This window comes from Pseudophryne corroboree, assembly GCF_028390025.1.
Source record: "Pseudophryne corroboree isolate aPseCor3 chromosome 3 unlocalized genomic scaffold, aPseCor3.hap2 SUPER_3_unloc_1, whole genome shotgun sequence".
Lineage (NCBI taxonomy): Eukaryota > Metazoa > Chordata > Amphibia > Anura > Myobatrachidae > Pseudophryne > Pseudophryne corroboree.
Genome location: NW_026967493.1, coordinates 5904123 through 5920140, shown reverse-complemented (window position 1 = coordinate 5920140; position 16018 = coordinate 5904123). Strand labels below are relative to the sequence as shown.

The window sequence follows — 16018 nt, the reverse complement described above, 5'->3', positions numbered from 1 at the left end:
ACTGCTGTCACGTTGTCTGACTGAATCAAGACAGGCAGACCCCGAAGATGTTCTGCTTGCAGAATGCCGTTGTAAATGGCCCTTAATTCCAGAATGTTTATGTGTAGACAAGCTTCATGGCTTGACCACTTTCCCTGAAAATTTCTTCCCTGTGTGACTGCTCCCCAGCCTCGGAGACTTGCATCTGTGGTCACCAGGATCCAATCCTGAATCCCGAACCTGCGTCCCTCCAGAAGGTGAGAACTGTGCAGCCACCACAGAAGGGAGACTCTGGTCCTGGGAGATGGAATTATTTTCCGGTGCATGTCCAGGTGAGACCCGGACCACTTGTCCAACAGGTCCCACTGAAACACCCTGGCATGGAACCTGCCATACGGAATGGCCTCGTAGGCCGCCACCATCTTCCCCAGCAACCAAGTGCATTGAAGAACTGACACCTTTGCTGGTTTCAGAATCTGTTTTACCATGTTCTGTATTTCCAGAGCCTTTTCCACTGGAATAAAAACTCTCTGCAATTCTGTATCCAGAATCATACCCAGGAACGACAGCCGTGTCGTCGGATCCAACTGTGATTTTGGCAAATTTAGGAGCCAACCATGCTGTTGCAGAATCGTCAGTGAAAGGGCAACATTTTTCAGCAATTGCTCCTTGGATCTCGCCTTTATGAGGAGATCGTCCAAGTACGGGATAATTGTGATTCCCTGCTTGCGCAGGAGAACCATAATTTCCGCCATTACTTTGGTGAAAATCCTCGGAGCCGTGGACAGACCAAACGGCAACGTCTGAAATTGGTAATGACAATCCTGAACAGCAAATCTCAGGTAAGCCTGATGTGGAGGATATATGGGGACATGCAAGTAGGCATCTTTTATGTCGACTGACACCATAAAATCCCCCTCCTCCAGACTGGAGATCACTGCTCGTAGAGACTCCATCTTGAATTGAATTTTTTTAGAAAGAAATTGAGGGATTTTAGCTTCAGAATCGGTCTTACTGAGCCATCCAGCTTCGGGACCACGAACAGACTCGAATTAAAAGCCTTCCCCCTGTTGTGACGGGGGTACCCTGACAATTACTTGATTTTGACACAACTTTAGTATCGCAGCGCACACTACCTCCCTTTCTAGAAGAGAAGCTGGCAAGGCCGATTTGAAAAATCGGTGAGGGGGCACGTCTTGAAACTCTAATCTGTATCCTTGGGTTACTATTTCTACTATCCAAGGATCCAGGTCCGAGTGAACCCAGACCTGACTGAAAAGTCTGAGACGTGCCCCCACCGGTGCGGACTCCCGCAGAGGAGCCCCAGCGTCATGCGGTTGATTTGATAGAAGCCGGAGAGGACTTCTGCTCTTGGGAACTTGCCACAGCCTGTGACCTTTTTCCCCTTCCTCTCGCAGCAAGGAAGGAGGACCCTCGTCCTTTTTTGAAATTATTAGGCCAAAAGGACTGCATCTGATAGTGAGGCATTTTCTTCTGCTGTGCAGGAACATAAGGTAAAAATGACGACTTACCCGCGGTAGCCGTAGACACCAGGTCAGTGAGGCCGTCACCAAACAGGACACTACTGTTAAACGGTAACGACTCCATCGCCTTCTTAGAGTCAGCGTCAGCATTCCATTGATGAATCCACAATGCTCTCCTTGCTGAGACTGCCATGGCATTGGCCCTTGATCCCAAAAGGCCAATATCCCTTACAGCTTCTTTTAAATATGCTGCAGCGTCCCTGATAAGACCCAGAGTCAAAAGCACGCTATCCCTGTCTAGGGAATCTATCTCAGATGACAAGTTATCTGCCCACTTTTCAATAGCGCTACTCACCCATGCCGAAGCAACGGCAGGCCTGAGTAGCGACCCTGCAGTGACATAAATGGATTTTAGTGTATTTTTCTGCTTACGATCCGCAGGATCTTTTAGGGCTGCCGTGTCAGGAGACGGAAGCGCTACCTTTTTGGATAGACGCGATAAAGCTTTGTCTACTGTGGGGGTTGACTCCCACTTTTCCCTGTCCCCAGAGGGGAACGGATATGCCACCAGAATTCTTTTGGGAACCTGTACCTTCTTGTCAGGATTTTCCCAAGCCTTTTCAAAAAGAGCGTTCAGTTCATGAGAGGGAGGAAACGTTACCTCAGGTTTCTTTCCTTTAAACATACAGACCCTAGTATCAGGAACAGCAGGGTCCTCCGTGATATGTAAAACGTCTTTTATCGCTCTTAGCCAGTTTTGGATTTAATCTGGCATCACTATAGTCGACACTGGAATCAGAGTCCGTGTCGGTATCTGTATCAGCTATCAGGGTAAATGCACGTTTGTGACCCCGAAGGGGTCTGAGCTTGTGACAAAGCATCCTCCATGGATTTCCTCCATGTCTTAGACTCAGATCTATCAAATCTCTTAGTCAACCGAGTCACATTTGCATTTAAAACACTCAACATAATTTACCCAATCATCCGTCGGCGGTGCCGACACGGTCACTCTCAAGGTATTTTCTGTCCCCACTCCAGCCTCCTCCTGGGAAGAGCACTCAGCCTCAGACATGTCAACACCCACGTACCGACACCCACAACCACACTGGGGCTATAGGAGACAGACCCACAACAAAGCCTGTTAGAGAGACACAGAGGGAGTTCTGCCAGCTCACAATCCAGCGCCTATCCCGGTACTGAAGTGAGTAAAAAGACTACCCAGACCGGTTAGCGCTATATATATATATATATATATTATACAGAGACTTGGCTGTCAGCACTGCACTACTGGAGGGTCTACCATGTGTTCTAAATTGGTTAGACATTATACCCATTTGAATTGCCTTCACTCCTGAGTCTCTGAGTGTCAGGTTCAAGCTGCTGACCGACGAGGTTCCTTATGCTTGCGAACCAGTTAGATTCTATACACATTTGAATCTTCCCCATATTCGAATATCTGAATGTCAGACTCAAGCTGATGATATATGAGGTATGGTCCTCGCTGTATCAATCAAGTCCCATTGAAATATTGAAACGTTGTTCATACATCTTTGAATGACCTTTTATGTGCTGACAATATGTTCTGAAATGAAGAGATTTTACCCCTGATGAAGTCTTGGAACAAGACGAAACGCGTTGGGTTATTTATCTATCTGTTATCTGATGTTACCTCCGAATCTACAATAAGGAGAAGGAGGAAATCGTAGTGATATATCTACGCTTTTTTCTCATCACTACAAACTGATTGTTAAAATTGTGAGACAAATGTAAATGTATCAACTCTGTATACTTATGAACATTTGTGTCGGGTTTATATGTTGTTTTAATAAATTTTTATGTTAGTATTTGTTATCTGACGTAATTTATCCGGAGAGTACTGTAAGGGTCCGTTTTTAGGTAGGGCGTTGATATAACTCCCTTGGCGCCATCTCCTCTATTTCGTTTCATATTTTCACACATTTAGTTCCTCCTAACAGGGAACTTAGAGGATACAGGCAGCCATATAATTAATTAATTTTAGTGTTTTATTTGAAATAGCGCAGTGGGAGAGTAATTCTTGTCATATATATATATATATATATATATATAAAAACAATTAGCACCAAATCACTTGTGCCCCCCCCACCCCCCGTTTTGCCCCCTGTTACTTGTACAGTAGTGTGGGAGGCCAGGCTGAGCATCTCTGCAGCTTCTGGTCAGAGCTGTGAGGGCTAAGCCATGCCCCCTACATGGCGAGCTTCAGTCCTGTTTAAATTTCATATTTATACTGGCGGGGTTCCCGTAACTAGTGCCTAGGCGCTGTTTTTACTTCTGCCAGTGCCATTTGAGGGTCCAATGCTGCCCAGGGCACCCCAGCAGTGCCGTGTTATGTGTGGGAGCATGGCGTGCAGCGCGACCGCTGCGCGGTACCTCAAACGCAGTCTTCTGCCGTCACTGAAGTCTTCTGATCTTCCTATACTCACCCGGCTTCTGTCTTCTGGCTCTGTGAGGGGGCTCCGGGAACAAGCAGCTAGGCGCACCAAGTGATTGAACCCTCTGGAGCTAATGGTGTCCAGTAGCCTAAGAAGCAGAGCCCTTGAACTCAGAGAAGTAGGTCTGCTTCTCCCCCCTCACTCCCACAATGCAGGGAGCCTGTTGCCAGCAGGTCTCCCTGAAAATAACAAACCTAAGTCTTTTTTTCTGAGAAACTCTGGAGAGCTCCTCAGTGTGCATCCAGTCTCACTGGGCACAGAATCTAACTGGAGTCTGGAGGAGGGGCATAGAGGGAGGAGCCAGTTCACACCCATTCAAAGTCTTATAGTGTGCCCATGTCTCCTGCTGATCCCGTCTATACCCCATGGTTCTTGAAGCATCCCCAGCATCCTCTAGGACGTATGAGAAAATAAGTCATCCGATTTCTTGGAATCAGGGAATGTGACTTATTTCCTCTTGAGGGAGGAAAAATGACTGCCGAGTATTTGCATCCCCCAGGGGGAGCTTTAACACCTCCCTAATAGCCTATATGGGGGGTTCGATACCCTGGATCGGGGAGGGAACCCCACTTATGGGGTCCACATCATCCCCAGCATCCTGTATATCATCATCAGTATCTGATGGGAGTGCAGGTAGAGCATGTTTTTGTGCACTTGTAGTAGACATGGGGGGGATGTTTAGCAGTTAGGCTAGCCAATGCTTGTTGCAGTTCTTGAGTCTTATTGGCAATTGCAGTGAGCCGAGATGACATATCAGACATCATAGTTTTGATAGCCCCCAACCAGGAGGGCTCTGGACTCTCCCCCACATTGACATCAGCATTCTGAGACGGCTGACTACACTGCTCACATGATATTGAGCCGTATGAACTGGGAGAGAATCTGGCATTACATGCACTGCATGACTTCTGTTTTACCATTGTGAATCAGAAAAACAGGTATAATACACATACAACACAGCCTGCTATAGATATATTACAAGCCTGCCCTATTGCATGTGAGAGGAGACACAGGAGAGAGGACCCCAGCGCACCCAGCGATGCTGTCAGCATTTTTATATGTAAACACAGTGAGACTGTAATATGACAAAATCCCTCAGAGGGATGTTATTGTGCACAAATATAGCGGCTCTCCCCCTCTACACCCGGTACCAGTGATCCAGGGACTGTACGGAGGAGCTGTATGAGGCTGCTGCTGCTATGCAGAGGAAGGCGCCAAAATGCCGCTGAGCCCGCTCTAATGTAGCTCCGCCCCTTCAGCATGGCGCCGGAGCTACTGCTGTATGTTTATACTGGCCATGTCTCCCAGCGTGTAGAAACCTCACATAAATGCTTGGTTTACCTTTATTTAGCCAGTCTCACGCGGGGGCTATAGCGGGTCCACCCCAGGAGGGATCCGCACGCCACACCCGCGCTGTCAGCAGCACAGTAAACCGGGGGTCCCCCCCTAGCAGGGCGCCCGGTTGGTACGCACCAGCGACGATCACTTTCAGGCAGCGTTAGGGGTGTACAGCATGCTGCGGCTGCGACAGCCAAGGCGCCATGCCCCGCTGAACAAACAGCCACTGCATCCTGTGGTCCTGCATCGGGGAAGCGGCTCTGCACCTCAAGAGGCCGGTGACTGACCCCTTCCCCCTCCTAACTCCCACGGTGCAGGTATGCTGTTGCCCAAACAGCATACCGAAATAAATAAAGCTTAAAAAGAAATTGAAGAAAAAACTCTGGAGCTTGCAGAGTGTGCATCCTCTCCTGAGAGCACTTTTTTCTAATCTGAGCTGTGGGAGGGGGCATAGAGGGGAGGAGCCAGCAAACACAGTGGAAGAAATTTGAAGTGCACTGGCTCCTTTGGACCAGTCTATACCCCATCATACTAATCTGTCCCCAATATCCCTTATGGATGCTAGAGAAAAACCTTTTCAATTAAGTGTATGATGCAAATAGGACAAGCAGCATATTTTGTGGGTTAAGTATGTTTGTGGCCTTAATTGCGAAATGTTACTGAACAATTATGTTGTCAAACACTTAATTTTGCAGTGTCTGATGAGTTAATTGATCAATCACATTACAATTCCTTAGGTTCATTGACTGGACAAATCTTTGGTAAAAAAAAAAAAAAAAGGCACGTTGTGCGATTATTTGCAAGATAGCGAATGCAACGCGAATGTACAAATTGATTAGCTATCTAGCGAATGCAACGCACAATTGCAAAACAGTACGTACTGCTAGCGATGCAATTTGCAACCTTGCATACACATCGCTCCTGTGCGAAGCAGAATGGTATACACCTCTTTTTTGCACTGCTACACATTCGTTTGCACTCGTGCACGGTGGGCGTGAATTTGCACTTTTGCGATGTGATCGCCCGCTTGCGAACGCTGCTAGCGTGCGTGCCGAACAGCGATCAGGTCTGAAATTGGGCCCTCAGTTCAAGAATTCATCGCCTGTAATCCTCCCGTTTCCCATTAAGACCTTTGTCAGCAAACTGAGGCGATTTCTTTCGCCTATTTACTAAATTTCATACAGACCCTCTCTCTCGTCTCCATGAGAAATGGGAGGGAGATTTAGGCCCTACAGACGAAGAAGACTGGAATCTTGCCCTGGAGTATCCACGTACGGCCACTAAGTCCCCTAGATTTCAACAGATCCAGCTTTTTATTTTACATAGAACTTACATGACACCGGTCAGGCTAGCTAGGTTTGGGACTGGCCACTCGAACATCTGCCCTACATGTGGGTGTTGCTGTAGGCTCCTTTTGGCATCTTGTGTGGGATTGCCCGTCGATACAGGTATTTTGGTCTGGGTTCAGGTTAATTCTGGAGAGAACAGGAATATCTAGGAGCATGCTTACCCCAAAGTTTTGTCTCTTGGGGATGGGAGGCCCTGACTCTTTGTCCAGATGGGAGAGCCTGTACGCTCACAATATCTGTGCCTTGGCTAAGGTGTGCCTTGCGAGATTATGGATGGCTACTGGTAGTCCTTCACTTTCTGCATTCAAGGCCCTGGTGAATGACACTCTTTCCAAAGATCGTTTCATATATATGAAAAACAATGCTATATCTGAATATGAGAAAATCTGGTCCCCCTGGCTCGAATCTCCATACTCCTCCCCCGATCTTCTACTATAAAGGCTATTAGGGTTCCATGATGTGCTGTGCCCTGGGTTGATGCCCTGCTCTGTGTACTTTATAAATGCGATGCTACTTCACGTTCTTTTTTTTTCCCCTTTTTTTTTTTCTTCTTTTCTTTTTTGAGGTTTTTATTTCTTTTATTTTCGTAGGATTTATTAGGTTAGTTAGTTCACTGCAAATGCAAAATAACAAAAAAAAAAAAGTTCAATGATGATTATTATACAGTCTACGGATTTCGCTACCTTTTAACAGTATAAGTATTCGCCTGTCAACACGTGCAATTATAGACACGCTGTTTACGGATGAGTAATAATTATCCAGGCAAACTGTTTAAGTTGTGCTAGATTACATTTTATGAAGCGCTTCATGCTCGCTATGTTATTCATCCACTCACTGTTCATCCACTCCCTCATCCACTCACTGGTCATCTCCAGATCGGACTACTGCAATCTCCTCCTATCTGGCCTCCCTCCAAAATGCCTCTCTCCACTTCAATCTATCCTCAATGCTGCTGCCCATCTCATCTTCTTCCCCAAACTTACTACATCCACATCCCCTCTCTTGCAGGACCTTCACTGGCTACCCTTCCTATTCAGAATCCAATTCAAGCTTCTCACACTCACCTACAAAGCCCTCACCCACTCTTCTCCCTCTTACATCTCTGACCTTATCTCTCTTTACATTCCCACCCGTCCTCTTCGCTCTGCTAATGCACGCCGTCTCTCCTGCCAACTGATTACCTCCTCCCACTCCTACCTACAAGATTTCTCACGTGCTGCACCGCTGCACCCTATCTCTGGAATTCTCTACCTCTCCCCATCCGACTCCCCACCTCTCTACAAAACTTCAAACGGGCTCTCAAGACCCATTTCTTCAACAAACCCAGCCAACTCTCCTCCTAACCCTCTTGTCTATGCTCACTGTCTACCCCTTCTGTGTCACCCCGGTCTGTTAGCCCTTCACCTTTTAGATTGTAAGCTCGCAAGAGCAGGGACTTCTTTCCTCATGTGCCTTTCCTTTTCTTACTTATACTATCTTATACTCCATAATCCCTTTGATGGCACCTAACCTCTGGTTTTCTATACCTGTCCTATATTGTCTTGTACTGTAAGTGCTGTTTTCTTGATTGCTCATTTAATTATGTACTGTGTAATGGGCGCTGCGGATCCCTTGTGACGCCATATAAATAAAGGATAATAATACAATTCATAAGTTCCAATATGTTGTACTGCAAATGTGTACTACACTTGTTTCACGTGAAATTTGCGATATCTGTACATGACATTCTATTTTGAATAAAAATTACTCTATTTAAAAAAAAAGAAAAGCAATGCGAGTTTGGAATTGGATTGTAAATGTAACTGGCAGTGAGAACAGCTCGCAGGTCCCAACTCACCCTTAAATTGGATTGACCCTTAGTGATTATTACTCACCTGTGCCGATATCTGTAGGGATTTCCTCCTCCTTACACAGCTGATCTATCATCACATACGTATCCTCTTCAACTTTTATTTCTTCTACTTTAAAATCAGTCACGTATTCCCCCTATAGAGCCCATAATCAATAAAAACACTTCAATAATGTCCAATATCAATAAGCGAGCTTAAAAAACGAGATTTATGGTAAGAACTTACCGTTGTTAAATCTCTTTCTGCAAGGAAGGCTCCACAAGGATTAACATTGAGGTGTAGAGTAGGATCTTGATCCGAGGCACCGACAGGCTCAAAGCTTTGACTGTTCCCAAGATGCACAGCGCTGCCTCCTCTATAACCCTGCCTCCGTGCACAGGAGCTTAGTTTCGTTAACCAGCCCAGAGACGACAATCGTGAGTAACCACATACACCACACACTCACTACAGGGGAGGGTGTCAGCGGCCAATGCCATACCAACCCAAAGAATCTAAGTGCATCAGGGTGGGCGCCTTGTGGAGCCCAGTGTACCTCGCAGAAAGAGATTTAACAACGGTAAGTTCTTACCATAAAACTTGTTTTCTGCTGCGGGGTACACTGTGATTCCACAGGGAATTACATCAGGGATTATACCATACAATAAGACTGCACTGGACTAGCAATACAAAGTTGTACTCAGTATAGCTATATATGTAAACAGTAGATATAACAAAACACAGTAAGTACTGCATGTATATCACAGGGTGTTTGTACCACACAACCCTGAATGTATGCACTCTTTCTTAACTAACACTGTCCCTTGACAGGTAGAATACTTAAGTGTCCTGTAAAATGCACAGCGCTGGCGAGCAGGCGGCTTTACAGAGGAGGATTTGCCCCAGCAGTCCCAGGAACAACGCAGCTCCGTGTAATGGCGGCTGACAGGGAGTGAGGGAGATATACATGCAGCTTCAGGGCGGGAACATTTACCCAAATAACGCCCTGGGGCTGGGGGAGGGGCTACAGGTCAGGCCTTATCCCCCTGCTGGCTTCCCCACCGGGCGCTGCGGGCTGTAATGAAAAGGTTTTTCACAGAGACAAAAACCATACCTGTGCCCTGTGTCCCGGAGGCTAGTGGAGCGGCTGCCCTTTACAGTGTCCACACCAGCGCGTGCGCGGCCCGCCTCCTGCGGCCGTGCTGGATCGCGATTATAGTGGGCCAAAGAGACCCCTTACCTCCCCTTCTAATGCGGCCACGCGATCCGGGAGACAGCGGCGAGTGTGTGACTAACGTATGAAGAACACTGGAGCCTCCGCTGCAGTGACCCGGCAACCAAGGCGCAGGAGTATACAGCGCCGCTGGGGGAGTGATGGAGCTGCAGCAGGGGATGTCTGACTGACATCTAACACTGCTGCAGCCCTTGAAGTCTTCAGATATTCTTTCTTCTGAACTTAGCTTTACTTAGGGCTGCTGGAGCAGCCCTCCTGTTGATATGCCTGCTTACTGCATGCACCAACTTACAAACTGAGCTCCTGTGCATGGAGGCGGGGTTATAGAGGAGGCGGCGCTGTGCATCTTGAGAACAGTCAAAGCTTTGAGCCTGTTGGTGCCTACTCTACACCCCGATGTTAATCCTTGTGGAGCCCAGTGTACCCCGAAGCAGAAAGTAAAATATTAGTATATACAGAAATCAATTACTGAATGCGTACACATCGTGGGAGTGATTGGCGCGACTACTCGCATTGTGTGTAAGCAGCATGCATTCCTATGGAAGCGGGCACACTATTTGTGGGGAATGAGTCGGGTTTACTGCAAGATGAGCCAGGACACGTCTGTTAGGTGCACTACAGATCATATAGTGAAAGGTCACTAAATGCCTTTCTGACGTTTCATCTTGGATGTCATGTTGCCACCTCAAACTTAATATTTACATAGCAGAATTATATTTCCACCGACCAACAGAAGTTACCAAGCTCGCTGCCTAGGGGTCATCCTCGACTCTGAACTGTCCTTTGTTCCCCACATTCAATCTGTCTCTAAATCCTGTTACATACGTCTAATAAACAGATTGAAAATACGACCATACCTTACACAGGACACTGCAAAAACTCTAATCTATGCTCTCATTATCTCCTGCATTGATTATTGCAATAGTCTAATTTTCCTCGCCAGATGTTCATCGTCGGCAGATCCGCTGTCAGTCCCTCCATTCCTTTTACCCACATACAAGGCCATTAACCAAACTACACCAACGTACATCACTTCTCTTATCTCAAAATATCTCCCTACCCGACATCTTTGAACTTCACAAGATCTACATCATCCACGCTCGTTATTCGCTCACATTCACAATTGCAGGACTTTCCTCGGGCTGCACCTACTCTCTGGAACGCCCTACCATGCACAATAAGACTCTCCTCTAGTCTTTAAAACCTTCAAGCATTCCCGGAAAACTCACGTCTTCAGGAAGCTTATCACATTCCAGAACAGCTCACATAACCTTCATAAACCTTTCTATCCAATTATATCCCCACTGTACAGTCCACACATCATCATATATTTTCTCTTCCCTCATTTTCCCCTCTTCTCGACCTTGGTTCATCATTGCTGTGTGACAATATCATACAGCCCACCAAGAACCTTTGCAATCTGGTTGACAACTATCCAATAGATAGCACCTTTCCTTGTGTATTAACTCCTATTTCCCTATAGATTGTAAGCTTGCGAGTAGGGCCCTCCTACCTCTATGACTATTTGTTATTACCCAGTTTTGTTTTATTATTGTTTCCAATAGTGAAGCGCAACGGCATTTGCTGCGCTATAGAAGAAACTTAATAAATAAAGGTAACTGTGGTATTTGGGGAGAAGATAAATTCCTGATCCTTATGTGATACTGTGATTTAAACTGTATACAGTATAAGATCCAGGAAGCTTCTCTATATATCATATAGTGCATTTGATTGGATGATCAATTCCACCTACCTGTGGGACACTGTGACTCTCCGCTGTATGATCCTGGGAATAAATAGGACGGGGACATCTCTCTCGGGTATTCCTGTTACTGGCCCCTGTAGAAGACACACAGTGACTGAGTACATTGTAAATATGGGATTATCAGGTGTGTGTACATTACCCAAAGCAATATTATGTGGCATATTATGTATTGGGGCACCACTGTGTGGCATCTTATGTACTGGGGCACTATTGTGTGGCATAGTATGTATTGGGGCAATACTATGTGGCATATTATGTACTGGGGCACTACTGTGTGGCATATTATATATTAGGGCACTACTGTGTGGCATATTATGTATTGGGGTACTACTGTGTGGCATCTTACGTACTGGGGCACTACTGTGTGGCATCTTACGTACTGGGGCACTACTGTGTGGCATATTATGTACTGGGCCACTACTGTGTGGCATATTATGTAATGGGCCACTACTGTGTGGCATATTATGTACTGGGCCACTACTGTGTGGCATATTATGTAACGGGCCACTACTCTGTGGCATATTATGTACTGGGGCTCTACTGTGGGGCATAGTATGTACTGGGGCACTACTGTGTGGCATATTATGTACTGGGGCAATACTGTGTGGTATATTATGTACTGGGGCAATACTGTGTGGTATATTATGTACTGGGGCACTGCTGTTTGGCATATTATGTATTGGGGCACTACTGTGTGGCATATTATGTACTGGGGCAATACTGTGTGGTATATTATGTACTGGGGCACTACTGTTTGGCATATTATGTATTGGGGCACTACTGTGTGGCATATTATGTACTGGGGCAATACTGTGTGGCATATTATGTACTGGGCCACTACTGTATGGCATATTATGTAACGAGCCACTACTGTGTGGCATATTATGTTCTGGGGCTCTACTGTGTGGCATATTATGTACTGGCCCACTACTCTGTGGCATATTATGTACTGGGGCTCTACTGTGGGGCATAGTATGTACTGGGCCACTACTCTGTGGCATATTATGCATTGGGGCAATACTATGTGGCACATTATGTACTGGGGCACTACTGTGTGGCATATTATATATTAGGGCACTACTGTGTGGCATATGTATTGGAGTACTACTGTGTGGCATCTTACGTACTGGGGCACTACTGTGTGGCATATTATGTATTGAGGCACTACTGTGTGGCATATTATGTACTGGGGCAATACGATGTGGCATATATATTGAGGCACTACTGTGTGGTATATTATGTACTGGGGAACTACTGTGTGGCATATTATGTACTGGGGAACTACTGCGTGGCATATTATGTACTGGGGAACTACTGCGTGGCATATTATGTACTGGGGAACTACTGTGTGACATATTATGTACTGGGGAACTACTGTGTGGCATATTATGTATTGGGCACTACTGTGTGGCATATTATGTACTGAGCCACTACTATGTGGCATATTATGTACTGGGCCACTACTGTGTGACATATTATGTAATGGTCCACTACTGTGTGGCATATTATGTACTGGGCCACAACTCTGTGGCATATTATGTATTGGGCCACTACTGTGTGGCATATTATGTACTGGGTCACTACTGTGTGGCATATTATGTACTGGGCCACTACTGTGTGACATATTATGTAATGGTCCACTACTGTGTGGCATATTATGTACTGGGCCACTACTGTGTGGCATATTATGTACTGGGCCACTACTGTGTGGCATATTATGTACTGGGCCACTACTGTGTGGCATATTATGTAACGGGCCACTACTGTGTGGTATATTATGTAACGGGCCACTACTCTGTGGCATATTATGTACTGGCCCACTACTCTGTGGCATATTATGTACTGGGGCTCTACTGTGGGGCATAGTATGTACTGGGCCACTACTCTGTGCCATATTACGTATTGGGGCACTACTGTGTGGCATATTATGTATTGGGGCACTACTGTGTGGCATATTATGTATTGGGGCACTACTGTGTGGCATATTATATACTGGGGCAATACTGTGTGGTATATTATGTACTGGGGCACTACTGTTTGGCATATTATGTATTGGGGCACTACTGTGTGGCATATTATGTACTGGGGCAATACTGTGTGGCATATTATGTACTGGGCCACTACTGTGTGGCATATTATGTAATGGGCCACTACTCTGTGGCATATTATGTTCTGGGGCTCTACTGTGTGGCATATTATGTACTGGCCCACTACTCTGTGGCATATTATGTACTGGGGCTCTACTGTGGGGCATAGTATGTACTGGGCCACTACTCTGTGGCATATTATGTATTGGGGCACCACTGTGTGGCACCTTATGTACTGGGGCACTATTGTGTGGCATATTATGTATTAGGGCAATACTATGTGGCATATTATATATTGGGGCACTACTGTGTGGTATATTATGTACTGGGGAACTAAAGTGTGGCATATTATGTACTGGGGAACTACTGCGTGGCATATTATGTACTGGGGAACTACTGCGTGGCATATTATGTACTGGGGAACTACTGCGTGGCATATTATGTACTGGGGAACTACTGTGTGGCATATTATGTACTGGGGAACTACTGTGTGGCATATTATGTATTGGGCACTACTGTGTGGCATATTATGTACTGAGCCACTACTGTGTGGCATATTATGTACTGGGCCACTACTGTGTGGCATATTATGTACTGGGCCACTACTGTGTGACATATTATGTAATGGTCCACTACTGTGTGGCATATTATGTACTGGGCCACTACTGTGTGGCATATTATGTAATGGTCCAATACTGTGTGGCATATTATGTACTGAGCCACTACTGTGTGGCATATTATGTACTGGGCCACTACTGTGTGGCATATTATGTACTGGGCCACTACTGTGTGACATATTATTTAATGGTCCACTACTGTGTGGCATATTATGTACTGGGGAACTACTGTGTGGCATATTATGTATTGGGCACTACTGTGTGGCAATATTATGTACTGAGCCACTACTGTGTGGCATATTATGTACTGGGCCACTACTGTGTGGCATATTATGTACTGGGCCACTACTGTGTGACATATTATGTAATGGTCCACTACTGTGTGGCATATTATGTACTGGGCCACTACTGTGTGGCATATTATGTAATGGTCCAATACTGTGTGGCATATTATGTACTGAGCCACTACTGTGTGGCATATTATGTACTGGGCCACTACTGTGTGGCATATTATGTACTGGGCCACTACTGTGTGACATATTATTTAATGGTCCACTACTGTGTGGCATATTATGTACTGGGCCACTACTGTGTGGCATATTATGTAATGGTCCAATACTGTGTGGCATATTATGTACTGGGCCACTACTGTGTGGCATATTATGTACTGGGCCACTACTGTGTGGCATATTATGTACTGGGCCACTACTGTGTGGCATATTATGTAACGGGCCACTACTGTGTGGCATATTATGTAACGGGCCACTACTGTGTGGCATATTATGTAACGGGCCACTACTCTGTGGCATATTATGTACTGGCCCACTACTCTGTGGCATATTATGTACTGGGGCTCTACTGTGTGGCATAGTATGTACTGGGCCACTACTCTGTGGCATATTATGTATTTGGGCACTACTGTGTGGCATATTATGTAATGGGGCACTACTGTGTGGCATATTATGTATTGGGGCACTACTGTGTGGCATATTATGTAATGGGGCACTACTGTGTGGCATATTATGTAATGGGGCACTACTATGTGGCATATTATGTAATGGGGCACGACTGTGTGGCATATTATGTATTGGGGCACTACTGTGTGGCATATTATGTAATGGGGCACTACTGTGTGGCATATTATGTATTGGGGCATTACTGTAATATTTTGCGAGCGTTAGAACACCCTCTATGAGCTGCTCAGTAGTTACCAGAAAGTGGACCTAACTTAGAACGGATATCCCCATCTGAGTCCTACGAATTATCAGTAAATGATGCCAAAACCATCGCTCAGGACACGCATAAAGTAGAGGGATGTGTGACGTTCTCCGATGCCAGCTAGGTCTGCTGGTGGAAAGCCACCAATCCCTGGTGTGTCAGAGTAACACACACACACACATCGTAGCTTTGAGTAGGATATTAAAATTACTATTGAAAGCACCGTAACGTCAGACAACATGTGAACCACAGCTTATCACCTAAAAACAACACCCATAGGGGCATATATAAGCAGCAAAATACTAGGCAGCAAGATTTTTTGTGTGTGTGAACATCAGGACATTGTACGGGACCCCTGGGACACCCCTTCCCAATGAGTCACAAGGTATTTAGAGGTTTTTAACTGGCTAATATTTTTTCCAAAAATGTCCCCAAAATTGTTGATTTTTGAATTTTTCATTATGAGCTTAGTGACAGGAGTTTGGACGCCCAAAGCAGGAGTTTATACGGGTTTAGCCGTTTTATGCCCCTAAACCCTGTCTGTTTGGGCACGATATGCTAATTGTTTGAGCGTCTAAACAGTCCTGTTTAGACAGGATTTTTAGATGCCCAAAACAATTGAATTCCCCCCTATGTGTGACGCTTTTCCA

At 45.7% G+C, this 16018-nt stretch overlaps 1 protein-coding gene across 2 annotated transcripts in view; it reads right to left on the bottom strand.

Annotated features, from left to right (window-relative positions):
• Positions 1-16018, bottom strand: part of LOC134983156 (gastrula zinc finger protein XlCGF26.1-like) — a 319758-nt gene that overhangs the window by 20294 nt on the left and 283446 nt on the right. For both annotated transcript variants that reach the window (XM_063948906.1, XM_063948907.1), the window contains exons 3-4: positions 11435-11520; positions 8496-8607 (exon numbers count right to left, since the gene is read on the bottom strand). In XM_063948906.1, the coding sequence (XP_063804976.1) occupies positions 8496-8607; positions 11435-11520 (198 nt within the window). The remainder of the gene's footprint in view (positions 1-8495; positions 8608-11434; positions 11521-16018) is intronic.